We start from the raw sequence: 17,322 nt of genomic DNA, 5'->3' as shown, positions 1-17,322 counted from the left end.
GCCACACTGAGACCCAAAGAAGATTGAGCCATTTTATGGAAAAACAAACTGAAGTTTGTTGAATGGGAAGCAAGTGAAGTGGTAGACTTCTTAAGTGCGTATTTTCAGTGAATCATAGAATCATAGATCATAGAATGGTTTGAGTTGGAAGGCACCTTAAAGATCATCAACTTCCAACCACCCTGCTATGGGCAGGGACACCTTCCACTTGACCAGGTAATGAAATTCAATGAAACATCTCTAGCATTAAAATCACATTCTTAATGACTGATGTTGAGCTTTTGGGAAGTCCATCAGTCAGTCTCCATAGCGTGCAGCTCCTCTGAGATCCTGAGATTTAATGCTGAACGGAATATAATTTACTTTTGATGTTGCATTCAGAAAAAAGTTATTTGTTCTTGGATCCTACTGTTCATAGGTGGTTCATTGGGATAATTCCTCTTGCATAGCCTTTTCCATAGAGATAATATCGTATATCTAAGTTTATTCTTTTATATATGACTCTTACTTTTTATTTGAATGTTAAAGGCAAACATATATCACATTGATATAAAATTAACACCAGACAATATAATTGTAATGTGTTGTCATATATAATGAAGTATAGCACACTGTTACACTGAATCTGCCTCCCTCAAGCTACTTATGTGTCAAAGTTCAGATTTTTCCCAGACCTGCCAAGGTTTCTACCATTGTTACAGACACTGTCCAAGCATTGCCTTCTTACACTATCTCTCTTAAGCTAATATATGTTGGACAATATGTATCCTGGTATATGCTTTCCAAATCTGCCCATGTCTTCTTGGTCTTTTTTCCCCACTGATACCATGTAGTTTTATTCACCTCTAAGAAAAATATGATTAAGTTTTCCCAAGTGAACACCAGATTTTCTCTAAAATAAAAACTATTTGTGCTGCCATATGTCTTATTATATTTTGTCAATGATGCATTAAAAGGGGAAGGAAAATGTTCTTGAAAATGCTTTAAAGCCACAGAGTAGTTTACATTTTAAAGTCATGCAATGCTGTTATCAGATCACAACTTGGGGATGTCCGTGACTGTTTTGGGGACTTTTTTGTCAAACACCTGGCGCCTCTGTATGAGTCTTGCCATTCTGGAGTCAGAAGGAGAAAGTCAGGCTGATGGTGATCCACCACTCAGCATAGTGAGTCACCAGCTTGTACAAGCTCACTTGAGCAAGGCAATTCCCGTTTACTCTCTCTCCACCCCTCTGAAATAAGTAAGGAAAGTAAATTACAGATAATTACTATGGAGATGAATCACTGTATAAATAGCTTTTTAAAATGACTTCAAGTTTTAAATCATTGCTGATGGATAAAAATACTGGTGTTGTGTAGGAAATTTTTGGTGTGGTAATTTACTGCATTTACTTAACGAGTGGAAAGCAGAGTGCTGACATTGCATTTGACACAGTATGATAAAACAAAAATAGTGTATTCTTTGAGAACTCTCTCTGAGATCCCTGAGCTATTTTTTAAACATAGTTTATCAAGCTCTGGAGGGTGAAAGTAGTCCTGGCACATACAGCAAGGGATTACATTCATCTGATTTTTAAAAAAAGTGTGCATGAAGTACAAAGAAGTTATAACTGGATTTTCATATCTATTTTTAATATGCAGCTTTAATTTCTGTCTAGAGTTAAGAAATAAAGTATTGACAAGTAGAACTATGCCTTTTGCATTTTACAAAAGCAATTCTCACTAGCTCCTCTCTAAGTGAGACAAGAAATTAACATAGTCTATTCCTGAAAAAGCCTAAACCAGTAATCAAATAGCCAAATTAATAAAATAAACAGAAAAGTAATGTTATAACCATAGCTGTCTTGGCACCTGAATGATTTCTTTCTCCTGAGATTCAGTTTGGTTTTTTTTATTTAGATGTGTACCTAAGTGCAGAGTGGTCCCACTGAAACAATCATCAGGGTAATAACAGAATCCAGCTTTGAATTGCTGGTACTGGTATTCAGCCAATAATTAAATCTAAGAATATTATTCAAATAGCTGTCTGAAAAAAAATATTACTGAAATTAATATTCTTTGTTTAATTAGACAATTTTGTTTAACCCGTTTAAATGCACACACACTAGTACTTTCAATTATTTGTTGCTCAAGGAGCAGTTGAGCTTGCAGCTTATACAAATTTTGGGCATTGGTAAAATTTAATAACAGAACTTCTAACTAACTTTCATGTTCTGTTCTGTTTGTGCCCTGCTGCTGGTACCTTGAAAAATTACAACATGCTTGTAATTAGCTTGTAGTTTGTTTGTTTACTTCTGATTCTGTTGCTCTTCAGTTTTAAATACTCAGTTTCTTTTTTGTGGAATCAGCTGTCATGTTGCTATTGAACTAATGACGTATCTGATTAGTTCAATTTAAAAACAATAGGGTGGTATTTTTTCTTCTTTCATTGTCTTGAAATCCTCTAGTGTTACAAATCCATTTTACTTAAACTCAGTAATTACACAGTAAAACAACATATTGTAAAATTTAAAAGCTTTATGTGATCTTTACATATATACATACTTCAAAATGGATTAAACTAGTTTCAAAATACACATTTAGACACTAAATGAGGAGTTACAAAAGGGAAGGGTTAGGTTGTTAAGTATCCTGTTTAGAGCATTTTAGGTTATTCATTTCATAAAATACTGTTCTCGTAATGTAGCCTACTTAAGTGTTCATCTGAACACCAAGATGTATAAATAAAAATCACCTATTTACCTCGGGAAACTTTAGTTAGAGACAAGACAGTTGGCTGGTGCTTCAGACAGTAATTCATTATTTTCCGTTGATTGGATTTGACAGCCCCCAAAAGGACACCATGCCACTCTGCAGTTAGAAATAACTGATGTGTCCAGCATTAATTGTCACATAGAATTGCATATAGAATATTGTACTGAATTAGCCAAGGTTTATAGTTGGTCTCAAATGCAGTTGGTGTCTGCTGACAAGGTCTCTGCCATGTCTGACAAAGTTTCACTAAAAAGAGGCAAGATCTTCCTGCTCCTTTCCTAATTTCTCCCAGCTTAATACATGGAGTGATATCGAAGGCAAAGAAGCCAATTTACCAAGCATGGCACTGATCTTCAAGAAAATGTTTGTAAACTTTATCCACGCCAAATGCAAGCTCTGAAGCCGTCAGGGTGGATCAATGTTTGCCATGGCTGTAGGAGTGTTGTTTGTATGGAACTGATTCTGCAAGAAATCAAACAGAAGGAGCTTCTGTTTCAACTAGTAGAAGAGACTCCTTAAAAGAGAAAATATAAAAGTATGGATACCTGTATTTAGTGTCTTAAGGGTGTCTTTATATCACATTTATGAAGAGTTGTCCCAGACTTCTAGGTGCTTTTAGAGTATCCAAGTGAGAAACACTTGATTGTTGCTTTTTCTGTCATTGAAAACTTTGCAAGACTGTGAGAAGACCATTTTTATGATGCATGTGTGTATAAAACATACTGACTGCAAGGAGAGAAAGAACTAGGTCACTGATGAACTTTTAAAATACAGTTTTACTGTGAATACGTCTGGTTTTTTTCTTTTGAATGTACGGGTAATAGATAGTCTACAGTCAAAGGTGCTTTCTGATGGTAACTTCAGGCAATTTAATGGTTATCTATCGCCAAAAGGGAAAAGTTCTAGCATGGCAATATGGATTTTTATTGCTTTCCTCAGACAATAAACATCTGGAATGGAGAGTCCAATAGGCAACTTCCACCTCCACCCCCAATCCTACCAGAAAAACAAAACCAAACCCCCAAACTGTCATTTTTGCTCCTTAACTACTTAATTTCAGGATCATTACTTCGTTACTGACAGGGCCAAGTTAGGAAGACTGAAGGGAACAGAAGGGGTGGAGGATGGAGAGATGGGAAAAAGGTGTGGACCGTACCTCTCATTAACTGCTAACCAGCAGCTGGTTTAGCTGTGTCATCAGGCAACTGAGCTAACCAAATAACTGGGTCCTGCAGTTGAATTTTTAGAAGGTGTTACCTTAAGAAAGCTCCTTTTTAGTTCTGCAACAGCTAGCTCTGGCAGTGAATTTAACTGCAGAGAATTTGACTGAAACTCTTCTGTTGAGCATTGCTGTTGCAGTACTGGGCTGATCCTATTAGCTAAATTAGACGGAAAGGTTAAGAGTGTAACGTTATAAATGTACGCTGAGATCCTAACTCATTTTAGCTTAGTTCTCCACTAAGATGGGACATGTGTTACTCAAGTTGATCAAACTATTCAGAATAAAGTTTTTCATAATGTCTTATTGCTTGCATACTAAGCAAATGTAAATAATATAATTATTAGGACTATACGAACTTCTTCATCTTTATTTTCCTCTCTTCTCCCTTCTCTTCCCTTCTCCTTTCCCTTCCCATTCCTTGTCCTCACCTCCCCCCTTTCCCTGCCACCTTTTTGCACAGCCTCATTTGAAGAGGAACCAACTTCAGCAGGTATGAGTAATTTATGATTACAACTGCATCATGGTATCCATTCCTTGAGAGCTACCTTTTTTAGAAATAATCTTAACCAGGTTTATTTTGTGTATAACAAATGCTAAATAGCCATGCCAGTGTTGGATTCTCTTCTCTTCTGTCTACTCCTCTTCCTTTTGTCTTTTTTTCCCCTCAATTTGAAGTCAGTAGGAGATGTATTCCTCTAGTAGTAGTTCAAAGTCTTCTCTGCCGCATGTTCCTTCCTTTTTGCTTCTTCCTTGGCAAAACTGGCACATCATGCTTCACACAACAAACCAGGTCAAAAGCAATCAGGAGTTAAAAAAAAATTAAATTAGTTTTTCTACTAGTTTTTAATCTGTCATCTGGTGAAGCTCAATCATCTGCATGACCCCCAAAAATGGTATCCTTAAAGACAGTGCAGCCTGGGAACAAACAGTGAAGAAAGGGAAAGACAGCAGGTGCAGAAGCATTGCACTCAAAGAAAACAAACTACAAACTATGGCCTGAATATCTGCTCAGTGAACTTTTATTTCCATTGACAGGCTGCCAAGTAGTAAGAACCGTTAATAACACAGTCATAAAAATTAGTTTAGGAGCTCCCCAAGAGACACAAACACATAGTGTTTATTCTATTGTGAAGATTAACTATTTCTAATTAATTGGCAATCCATTAGCTTGGGAGTATTTAAAGAGAAAGAAGACAACATACCAACGAAGAATGCCACTAAACAGCTTAACATATTTGAAATGGCATTGAGTTGTATAAACTCAGTGAGCTAAAACATCAAATGGATAGGGAGTCACTTTATAGTGGCTTGTTAAAAGAAGTAAAGGTCTCCAGAGGACCAAAGGAGAAAAGGTAAGGAAAGTGAATAATGAAAGGAAGATGGCAAAGAAGGACTGAACACTGTTTACAACACTAACCTACGACTTGGGAGCAATATAAGTAATTAGGGTACGGTGGAGAATAATAAATGAAAGGATGAAGAACAAAGCCGAGAGCAGAATGTGAAAGAGGCAGAATAGTTAAGACTAGCACTGAATAGAGAAAGAAGCAAAGGGAGATTTTAACATGAAGATAGTAGTGGAATGGAAAGAAAGCATGACTGAGATGAGAAAAAGCACTGTGAAATGGGGAAAGGAAGAGTTTGGGAAAGAGCTGTAGAATGCTAACACACCCCTGAGGAGTATATGTTATAATTATTAAGCATGAGCCTTCAACTATCCATTTCTTGAGAGATCTGTCAGTCTTGAAATTTTCATGGAAAATATCTTAATAGAAACCTATTGCAGCTGTTCAATAGAAGTGTCAGTTACAAAAGGAGATATTTTTACATAGGAGAGGAAAAAAAGCATCCTTTTCCCCTTTATGGAATTGGCTTAAGTACTCACATTTTGTAGAGACAGAATTTAAAGGCATATATGAATATGCGGCTGTAATCTGCAAGACAAACTTGCCATGGCTGTGCCTTCATTCCTGTTGCAACCTGTGGAGTATCTCATGAAGATATGGCCTCCCTCTTTGCATTTTGAACATTACTGCCATTTTTGTGAAAGCCTGTAACTGCAAGCTGGCCAATCTAACGAGATACATCACTGCAAATGGGTAAAAGGAGGGAAGTGGAATTTATGAGACCGCCACATGGGCTCCTCTACAGATGTCTATTAGACTTACAAGCTGAAATTTAAATATTTCACAAAATTCTACAAATTCTATATTCATTTCCTCAGGAGCCCTTGCCTTTTGGAGTGCCAGATGACATTGTTTGTTTGCTTTTGTATTTGTTTAAATGGATTGTTTTTAATCGCTTTGACTGCTTTGTTTTACTCTGACCTAGAATCACTGCTTTGTGTATTTCTCCACATAATTCTTTTGTTCAACAAAGCTCAGCCAATAATTTACCATGAAGGTCTTTTGATCATGGCTTCATCACAGAATATTCCTAAACGTTCATGATGTCCTTGAATTCACCCATTACCAATAATATCTTTTACACCAGTATTTTTTCAAATATTTTCCCCCAAGACTTAATCAGATATGTTTCAAGCTCAAACCATTTACTTACCTGTGGTTGGTTGAATAAGCTGCACCAAATTTTTAGCCATTGTTTTTATTAGTGTTATACTTCTTAGTGTTTCAGGGTTTATTGGTGTCTAAAAATGTGCCACAATTATTTGTGCAGTAATAGCTATACTAGTGTAACTTTCAGTATAAAGACTCTTAATGGAAAGACTGGTGACCTTTTCATGTTGGTTATTCCATAAGAGGATGCTGTTTGCAGTAAGAGTATACATGTGGGAGTTGCACTGACACAGCAATGCAGATAGATATTCCCACACAGACAAATCAACAGCTAAAAGTACACAAACATACAGCACCAGAATGTTTTTGTTCTTTGATTCAGAGAGATGAACAAATGCCTCTGGCATACATGGTACATGGTAGATTTACAATACAAGACAAAACACATACTTGTAAACATTTGTGCAAATAAATCTCAACTGCTCAGAAATTATGTTACAATGGAACATGACTAAATATCTGTAAAAGTAAGTGAGTTAGTGTAACAGTAACACTTTCTGTTATTTAATCTGGTTCTAGGACATTGATACTTCACATTATTAGATTCTTTGGGAATTACTTTTGAAACTATTGTTTTCCTGGGAAAAATTTTTATTAATTTGAGCTTTTTTCAGGAATTAATTTCACTAAACTTCTCCAGGCACGGAATAATGTTTTATTCCTATTCAAATGAAAATTTCCACCTGTGGGAAAACAAGTCTAGTCTCTACCTTGAGTAGCAAACTTTGGATCTTAGACTCTTCTGCTAGACTTTAGTAGAGTATAACCCAACTTTACATTTGCATGAAATGTGACTATGATCAAAATAAGCTATATTTAAGTATAGATACTCTTTTTTAGAAATTCCATGAGGTGAAACAATAATTTTCTGCGCAATTGTTCACAGATTGTTTTGGATCTTCCTCAGCAAAGCAGTGAAGTACATAGTTACTATTTGAATAGTCAATGCATGGTAGACCTATTGTCTTTCTGAGCATGTATTTATGTGTTTGCTAGACTGGAGCTTAAATTAAGTGCGGTGCAAGTGCAACCTAGAAATACAATATACATTTTAACAATAAAGTGCACTATCTTACTCCCAGAGGAGTCAAAATCAAAACCAGACTGTTGCTTTAAGAGCAGTAAAAAGTTTTAAATTTGGTACTGAAGAGCATGCATGTAAAATGGAGTTATTCTTAAACCTTCGTAATAAAGATATCGCTTGTTCTAGCTTTTCCAGAGGGAAATCTGTGAATAAAGTGCAATCATTCTTTACCTAACATTAACTAATATTTTAAAATTATTAAGCAATATTAGCTCTTCAGATACTTTACAATTTGTAGTTTCTATTGATTTTGCTTTAAGATATGATCAGATGTTGTTGTTTTGAAAGTAACAGGTTAGTGCATTCTGATGGGATTGTTTTAATACAAGTTATTTCTGAGTTTGTATTGACATTTACAAAGCTATGTGTTCTGCTTAAGACAGATACCTCTTCCTCAGAGCAGGAAGGCAGTCATGCAGTTCGAAAGATGCAGGGGTGCTTAAAAGTAAATAGAAACTGCATCCAAAGCCTCATGTGGTCACCTAGAGCCTTTCACAGTAATTTCAGTGGAATGTGCCTTGTACAGGCAGAAAGAAAGTTCCATCAGCTACCAGATTTTGCTCTTTTCCAAAAAAAGCAGCAAGTTCCCTCCAGTTTGTGACGTTTATCTTGGTGGAATATAATTAACCTCCAGATTCTAGTGCTGATCTGGTAGTGTTGGGGAGGAGATATGCGCACACCTCCAGCTGCGATGCCCAGAAGTCATCGCTTAGCATTCAAAATCATTAGAAGTACCTTATGATTGTCTTCTAAACACTCCATGAGAAGAGACTGCATTTAGTGTAACAGTTGCAAGGGAGGAAGCGTAAGAACGATAATTGCAGGGCACCATAGTATTTTCCAAATACTTTCCTTTACTTACTAAAGAATATGAGGTAGGACAAATTGCAGCTAATAAATTAATTTTATGGAGATTATAAACATTATTTGAACATTTTATGAGCATTATAAACTTTTAATGGACCTGTGATTGGGATCAAAACTAGAATTTATTTTTCTATTAAATCAAAGGGATAAAACAATGCTGTTTCCCATACTCTGGTCTTTGGGATAGAGTCTAGCTTCTCTGACAGCACCCTGTATGAGTAATCTCGTAGAAGTGAAATTGCTAAAATTTTACTTTGTTGTAACCACTAAGGTGAATAATAAATAATTCTGAAATAATAAATGTCCTGTGAGTATCTGTCTATATAAATGGTATTCCACAGGGGTCTCTTCAGGGGTTCAGTCTAATGAACTGCAATTATAACTCATTAAGCATATTTCATCTAAGACAGAGCATACTTATTTTTTGCATACTTTTTAACCAAAACTAAATCAAGGAGTCTATCAAATGATCCTCACATTTTCAACAAGGTTTTCCTTAGCCCTGCTTCTGGGTAAGCATCCATCTAGATCTCAGGACAGTCCTCTTGGAGATTTGTTTCCATGTTTCTTTTCCCATCTACATGTATGGCATGAGTCTTTTAAAGCTGTTTATTGAAATAGGAGGAGGTTGCTTTGTTGAAAGTTGATTTTAAGCTTAAGGTATCAATTTCTTTTGGATTTTCTGCTATTAGACACTTTGCCCCCTTCTCCTCAAGGAGTCTGGAATAACTTCTAAAGATATCAAAGATATCTTCCAAGACACGATGAAACAGAGTACAGCATAACATGCAGCACTTTGTAGACTTGTCTTTGCACTTTGACTTTGTCTGGAATAATAAATACATGCCCTTTGAGATCATCACTTAACTGAAGCCATTCCCTGCTTTTATAACATATATTGTTTTTAAGCCTATTGTTTTAGGTAACCGGCATTTGTGTCTTTGTACTCCATCTATATGCAATATGCAAATAATATCAAATTTTTAAGATTCTGATTTTTCATAACTATTTGTGGTGGAAGGTAGGAAGGTTGTACTCATCACCATCTTAAGATAGCTTTATATTAGGTAGTTTAAGATAGTTTGACATTAGGTAATTTAGAAAGCGAATATTTAGATTGGACATAAGGAAGAAATTCTTTACTATGGGGGTGGTGAGACACTGGCCCAGGTTGCTCAGAGAAGCCGTGGCTGCCCCATCCATGGAAGTATTCAAGGACAGGTTGGATGGGGCTTTGAGCAACCTGGTCTAACAAGAGACATCCCTGCCCGTGGCAGGGGGGCTGGACTAGATGATCTTTAAAGATCCCTTCCAAACAAAACCATTCTATGATTCAAACACTAGGTAGGTCTTTTGCTTGAACAGAGGAATATTGTAATAAATTTTATTTTGTCTTTCCTTCCTTCATGTCGGCAAATGCTTTTACCATTTGGTGTTGCACTGTTCATCACAGACTAGATGAGATCCAGTTAGTTAAGTGCTCACAACATGTCATAGATTCTCAGAGAATTACATTATGACTTCAAATGAGAAACATTCGAGATCTTACTGAGAATAATATTTACATAGAAATTATACCTATATCCTTATATGTTAACTGTATATGTTTACTTTAAAAGCACTTAACTGATTTTGGATATGAAATTGGATTTCACAGAAGGTATCTTTTCTTCCTGAAAATAATGCTCTAACGGCCTTCTATTATTGCAAGAAGTTGAAATTGCAACTCCTTTGATGATTATCAGAAAAATGCAACCGAAACAAACAGATGTCTCCAGCTTACTGAAATGAAACTTTCCAAAAAGTTCATGAGATATTTTACCTGCTTACTTTCTCAGCCTCAAAACCTCAAAGATGCATCTGGTCTAGTCTCAAGGACTTCAATTTATTGCCCAGTGTACAGCAGCATCCGAAGTGGTGCAGTTTTGTGACCACACGTTCTCAGGCTGTCTTTTGAGGCACAGTAATTTTGCTGTGGTGTGCAAAGTCATTCCGTTTCACACATTTCAAAGAGGAAAAGTGTCTTTCCATATAATTCTAGGGGAGAGGAATTGCTGGTCCCCCAGGGTCTGTATCAGAGATTTACTCTCTTACTTAACTTGGTTTACACATTTGTAACAATTCCTTTTCCTTTTCTTCTTGAAGTGCATATTTTATTTTTCAGTGCCTGAAGCTAACTCATTAATTACTTTTCCATATATTCCAAGAAAAATATAGACTAAATCAGAACATTATATAAAGGTCATATTGAACCCTATTCTGATGGAAATTAAGCTTATGCAGTAAAAATAGCTCTAGATGCCAGGTGGCACTGAAGGCTATGACAGTAGGCTGTCACATTTAAAAGCTGGAAATCTTGCTTAGGTCAGGAATGGAAATTAATTAGTATTTTCAGCCTGTCCCTTAATGAATGTTTGTCCATATATCATAAAAATAACTCAGTTGGGCAAAATCACTCACTTCTTTTCAGGATTAGACACTTTGTGCCTCCTAGGCCTCATCTAGGAGGCTGAGATTAGCCTGCAGCGCTGGCAACTAAGAAACTGATATATGGGCATTTTTCCATAATCTGCATAGAGAGTGACACTTGTGGTGAGTATACAACATTCATCCCAGTGTACAAATACAAGTGGAAGATCATATAGTATCCCCAAAAATACCTATTGCTTTATGTCATCAACATTTCCATTGGCTGATTGTCACTTTCCCACCTGAACTTTGAGAGGGAAGTTTTCCACACCAGGCATCTGCCTCAGGCTGAACTCGGCTCAAATTGTTTCAAGATTTCTCATAATGAGGTTAAGGAAAAAAGGTGTTCTGCTGCCCATTTTGATTCTCAAAGCTGTTCTACTGAGAAACCTTTCTGCTCTGATACTTTGGAGCTGGGAAATGCAATTTCACAGTGCGGTGTCAGAGGTTGCTTTTATTACTGCCATGGAAAAGTCCACAGAGTCAGCCAAGGAGGTAGGCTTAGTTCACGCTCAATTAGCAGAGACAGCTCCTGACCTAACAGAGTTGAGAAGTCTGTTATAGAGAAACCAGCAGTGCATACTTAGTGTCTGAAGGTGAGTGAAATCAAGTCTGCCATACCAACTACCAGTGCATCTCTGTAGGAAGGAGAGTGGGGAGGAGAACAGATGGAGGTGTAACCCTGGGAGGGAAACACACCACCTTTGTCTTAAACACCAGCAATGTCAAAACTGTCTATTGGTACCAGGTCTGTATCTATAGAGTGACTTTACTTAGGTGCTTTTCTGTCTGGGAAGCAGTATTCCCCAAGAAGAGGCTTTGCAGGTGTCTAGACCTTGCTTGGACAGATACAAAGAGCAGAACTAGCCATTAAGAAAGGGTCATGTGGATAAAATAGTCAAAGATTATTATTCAATATTGATTGCTTCATCCTCTGAAGATGGAGCAAGAATAAGCAAGATGAAGAACAAACTACTGTTCTTGCTGCTCCAGAGATCTCAGTGTACTCTCTTGCTCCTTGAGTTCTCTGTACTTCCAAGAAACAGAGCTGAAGCACAGGAGGAAATATGGCAAAAGACTAACCAAGGCAGAGAACAGATGACAAAACCCTCTCCTGTTAGAACAGATTTTCATCTGAGAAGTGATGGAAACTGAGACAGGAAGTTGCTGAGGGAGAAAGGAATTGTTAGGCAAAGAAATGAGATTAACGAGTTGCACATGGGCACAGAGTGAGTGGGTCTGAATAAGTGCATACAAAGGGAAAGGCTGCAGTGGGATGATCTACAGTGGGTTGGCTGCTGTTGGAAGAGTTCTTCCCTTCACACAGGGCATTAATTTCTGATTCCTTCCCCCAGTCTACTCATGACTTCTTGCTCTCTCCTTTATGCTTGTGCTAGCAATTGTACAGATCACGTTGAGCTGCATCAGGTGGCTGTTCCAGCTGGAAGTAGCCTCTTCACTAATGCAATTTCCTTGATATCATTAGTGTTCATTTGGTTCAGCTCCTTGGTCTTGATTTGCCATGTAGTGGCATGTGTGCTCTCAGTGGGAAGAGGAATTTGGTGGAAACATATAGCAAAAGTTAGAGGGAAGGAAAAAAAAAATCAACAAAACAGTCAGCTTTGGTGAGATACTGTAATTAAATTGGATTAAAGCAAAGATTTCCATGTATGCATGGAAAGGAAGGAAAAAAAAAAAAGCAAAGGCTAATGAAAGTAAAACAAACAGGAGCAGTGGTTGATTGAGGATTTGGAAGCAGGTTAACAAGCCTGATAAAAAGGACTGTTCAAAAATAGCCTTCCAAAGAAGCTTATTTTGTGCTTATTTTGGTATTAAACTGTCTCATGACCATCTTCAAAGCATTGAATTGACTGTGAAAACATAAGACTACCAAGGAAGAAATTTTACTCATTTTCTGTTCGGTACAAATTTAAGTAGTTTTTAGTTACTAAGGCTTTGTATTACACCTTAATTCAGGAGCATCAAGAAGTATCGAATAGTGACCCATCTGCAGAATGACTGGGCCTGGAGAAAGACAGTACATGGTAGCAAAGTTAAGGACTATAAAATAAATATGTTCTTACAGCAGCTCAGTATATTTTGCATGGACAATGAACCAGACCCTTCCATGATAAACATTGTAACCCAAGTAATACTCATTAGTGTAAAGCTTTAGTGGTGTCATGCACATTATGAGCACCATTTCTTGCACACATATGAATTTGAAATCCTTGCTGTTGGCAGTTGTGCATTTGACACTAGATTGTGCCAAGACTGTTAGGCAGTAATCTTTTTGGTCAGCAGTGCCGCAATAGCATGGGTAGATGGGTCACCTCATCCTGATTTCCTCTTCAAGAGTGAAAAGTCCAATCTAGGTCAGTCTTTGCAATCAATGAAAAGAAACACAAACCTGTAGAGGACAAGTAAGTTAGACATTGAAAACAAAAAGAGCCATTATTCCTGCATTTTCTCAATTTACAAGAGAAAGAGTGTACATAGTTAATGTCAGTTAGGAAGAAACTCTGAATTTCAGTAAATCCCTTTTTCTGGTTTCTACAGGAGGGACCCACAAGCGGATCTTGAATTTGTGTAGCCCGGTATCATAGTGTGTATGCACATATGAGTATGCACATATTTATGATTTTTTTCCTGAGGTTTTTAGGACCTCATCTTTTGTAAAGCTGTTGATTTGTTAAGTTTGTCACTTGTTTTTCTTCATATTCATTTGTGGTATCTCCTTCCAGGATATACATTTAACACACAATGTTCTGTGTTGCAAAGATTTTGAGCTTATAAAAGTTGCATCTATGCATAACTATACTGACACAAGTTTCTGAAGATGAGGCTGCAAATAATTATAGTTTTATAAAACAAATAAGAGCGGATGTGATGAGGTTCCCTGAAATCTAATGGTCTTTGGGGTGGAAGCTGTACACTCTCCGTGCTGACTACCTCAACATAACATTTGTAGATTCTAAGCAAAGTTAACCAGTATGAATTTTGAAACTACCTTGTACCATTCATATGATTGTACTGCTCCTATGTCATGTTGGAAAAAGGGTACTAGAAAGGCTATAATTTGAGAAGATCATAGAGTCAATATATAAAGAAATAATAGAGAAATTGATCACGTTACAAAGGAATGGAAAGGTGTAAGTATTGCAAGCTCATACTGTGTACTGTCCAGTCCTAGGATTGTTGGGTGCAATAAGCAAGAGGAGGAAGAAAAGCAAAAAATAATATTCTGAGATTAAAACCAAGAACAAATTACATCTATGTGTTATTATGACTGCTTCCTCTGTTATTATGCTTAATAGCAGGATGAATGGGAAATACCCCTCTCTAATAACTCTCCTGGGAATGACTCTGTAGCAAAATCCATACAGTTTTACAAGTTGGCTGACATACTGAAACAGCCAACAAAAACCTTTAAGTTCCATCATGTATCTTGTATATTTGTTGTTCTAGCAAATTTTCCTACCAGTTAATATCTCTTGTTTCTAAATAAATACATAACTCTTATTTAGTAAAAAGAGAGCAAATGAAGAAAAGTCTGATACTTGGTAATCTGTGCTGATTCTTGGTAATCTTGCACAGTTAAAAAAAGTATTAATTCTTCCAACCAGAATCCTCATCCCACCTTTTCAGGTATTATATCCTATTATGTAAGGGTGTTAAAGAACTTACAGATGTACTGGATACTTAAGCAGGTTGGATAGCTGCTAAAGCAAGTGAGGAGGACGTACCAAGGAAAGCTCTCTGGCACGTAGCAAAGTAGCAGAGAGCATGGCTGAACAGAGAGAATATAGTACTTCTGTTAAATTCAGGATCCTTTGCAACCCAATTAACAATGCATGAAAGATGTGACATTTAGGATCATTTTCTGATGTAGGTACATAGGTTGCAGGAAGGCTATAATAAGGAAAGGTTTGTGGATACAGGTAGCGTATTTTGTTGAACTAGCTGATAGATGAAACGGACAGGCCTTCAGACACGTGAGTTTTTCTTCATGTCTGAAACAACAGCAGTTTATCAATTGTGATCCTGGATATGCATAAAACCATTACATTGCTGTGGATTTGTAGTGCATCAAAGTCCAGGAAGCATTAAAACTGACAGATAATGGAATTATCTGCAAATGGAATTAAGTAGCCTGGAGAACAGAGCAGAGTTTACTATAGAGCTGAGGTGTGTTGTTTTCTTCTATCTGGTCTTTCTTATTATGAACCTGTGTCTCATCAGCTACTGATCTGATGCCTAATTCCCATCAAATGAGTTTCTTCCTGCATTGCACTGTGTGTACTGTTCTCCTGCCTACTGCTAATACCCTCAAAACCCCTAACAAGTAAAAAAGCCCTGCTATCCCAGACTGTCTTGACCTTGGCTTCAGGAAGTACTATTTCTCAGTAAGGGATCAGCTAGCTAGACTGTCTGAGTAGCTATATCACTGAGGTGTTGAGATCTTTAAGAATCTCCTAGCTTGAACAGGAAAAATAATGTTGAAGGAAGATTTGGCATTTTTATGGTTACCTGCCATTAACACAGACCAAGAATAAACCAACAGCCCTCTTTGAAATGTATCATTGAAGCAACATTATGGGTGAAATCATAAAAGAGAACATAAATTGCTTTGGGGGCATGGAAATAGCAAGCAAAAGCTTAAATGAGTTCACTCAGACAGGGATGTGGGTATTTCTGCATGTATGCAGCAACTTCTTAGACCATTTCTTGCAACAACAAATATATGTCAGTTCATTCACATCTACTAATTCACATTGTTAATTCTCATTGTTAATTCTCATATTCCATATGCTAATGACCATTTGCCAGAGTCAAGGCCTCCCTTTTCTCTTTTGTCTTAGCAATTGAATAGATTCTTTTTTATTGTATATTATTTTGAAGCCCTTACTACTGCAGTTAAAATGCTTTTCATTTTTCTGACTGTAAGTCTTTTAGATAATCAGTGTTTTACCTCAGAGCATGAATGTCCATTATTAGACTTAAAGAAAGCATGACATAGTATTCAGCTATCTTTTGCTGTATTGTGTTGGACCTGCTCTGGCAGGGGGGTTGGACTAGATGATCCCCAGAGGTCCCTTCCAACCCCATATCATTCTGTGATCCTGTGATTCTATGTTATCTTATCTATAAAATTGTAGTGTTTCAAAATATTTTGGAAACAACAATTCTTTCTCTTTTTCTGCAGTTATATAAAACTGTTGACTTCAGCAGTACTCCTTAGGAGTAAATACTACATGACCTCAGAAGTGTGGCAAAAATATTTACATAAGATCCACGGTACTGTAAAGAAATAAACTGCCATATGAAAATTATTATTATCACTAGAGACAAGTAAAAGAGCCTAAGTTTTCACAGTCCAGTCCAGAAGTGTATGTTCATTGCATATTCAAGACACAATTTCCACTGTCTGCCATGGGATTTGTGGTTGTATGACAGCTGTTTTGATAAAAATAACAATTATGAAAATGTAATATGCTCCAAAGAATGTCTAGTTGTCTATTACTAACAAATGTTGAATTGTACCTTTACTTACTTTAGAAGTTATTTGAATTGTGTCAAATAAGTTGAGAAGAGGGTTAGAATTCATGAAGTTTTTTTGAAAAAGCTAGCTACAGTGAAGAAGCGATAGCCCAAGAACAAAAAAGTCTGGATATAGTTTTATATATTCAGTTTGCCTACAGTATTGTATTTTAACATTTACTTGCAAAGCATGAATTAACCCTCCACAGCAATATTACAAATTTTGGTACAGTTATTCATGAATTTCATAAGTTTCAAGCTTTCCACAGTACTTCGTCTTGTTAAAACTGCAGAAGAGTATTTATTTATTAATATACACTAAGGGACAGTGTGACAATGTTTCAATATCTGATTCTTAATCTTTCCATATCAACCTGGAATTTCTCAATTTTCTTTTTTTAATCCAGCCTCCTACAAGAGAAAAGCGTTCTAATAATTTTCTGCAAATCAGTAATACTGAGCGTTTTTTGAAACAAAATACAAATCAATGTTCCTGTCAGGTCAGTGTTCTGCTTTAGCCTCTCTTGAGCAGTGGCAGGGGCAGAAGGTATAATGTAGTGTATTTGTCATCAAATCATGTTTTTGTCTAAATGTTGGGTGGCAGAAAAAAGGCCTTCAAAGAGGGCAAGAAGGAGGACCCTGGGAACTACAGACCAGTTAGTCTCACCTCCGTCCCTGGGAAGGTAATGGAGAGACTCATTCTAGATGTCATCTCCAAACAAGTTGAAGAGCAGGGGGTTATTGGAAGTGGGCAACATGGGTTTACCAAGGGTAAATCATGCTTGACCAATATGATAGCTTTCTATGATG

At 36.8% G+C, this 17,322-nt stretch overlaps 1 protein-coding gene across 1 annotated transcript in view; it reads left to right on the top strand.

Moving 5' to 3' along the window:
• Positions 1-17,322, top strand: part of EDIL3 (EGF like repeats and discoidin domains 3) — a 192,183-nt gene that overhangs the window by 35,273 nt on the left and 139,588 nt on the right. Inside the window, exon 3 of the mRNA XM_074166891.1 lies at positions 4,436-4,465. Within this exon, the coding sequence (XP_074022992.1) occupies positions 4,436-4,465 (30 nt within the window). The remainder of the gene's footprint in view (positions 1-4,435; positions 4,466-17,322) is intronic.

Source organism: Numenius arquata, chromosome Z (genome assembly GCF_964106895.1).
Source record: "Numenius arquata chromosome Z, bNumArq3.hap1.1, whole genome shotgun sequence".
Lineage (NCBI taxonomy): Eukaryota > Metazoa > Chordata > Aves > Charadriiformes > Scolopacidae > Numenius > Numenius arquata.
Note: the sequence above shows the minus strand (reverse complement) of the source record. Positions and strands in the feature narration are given on the sequence as shown.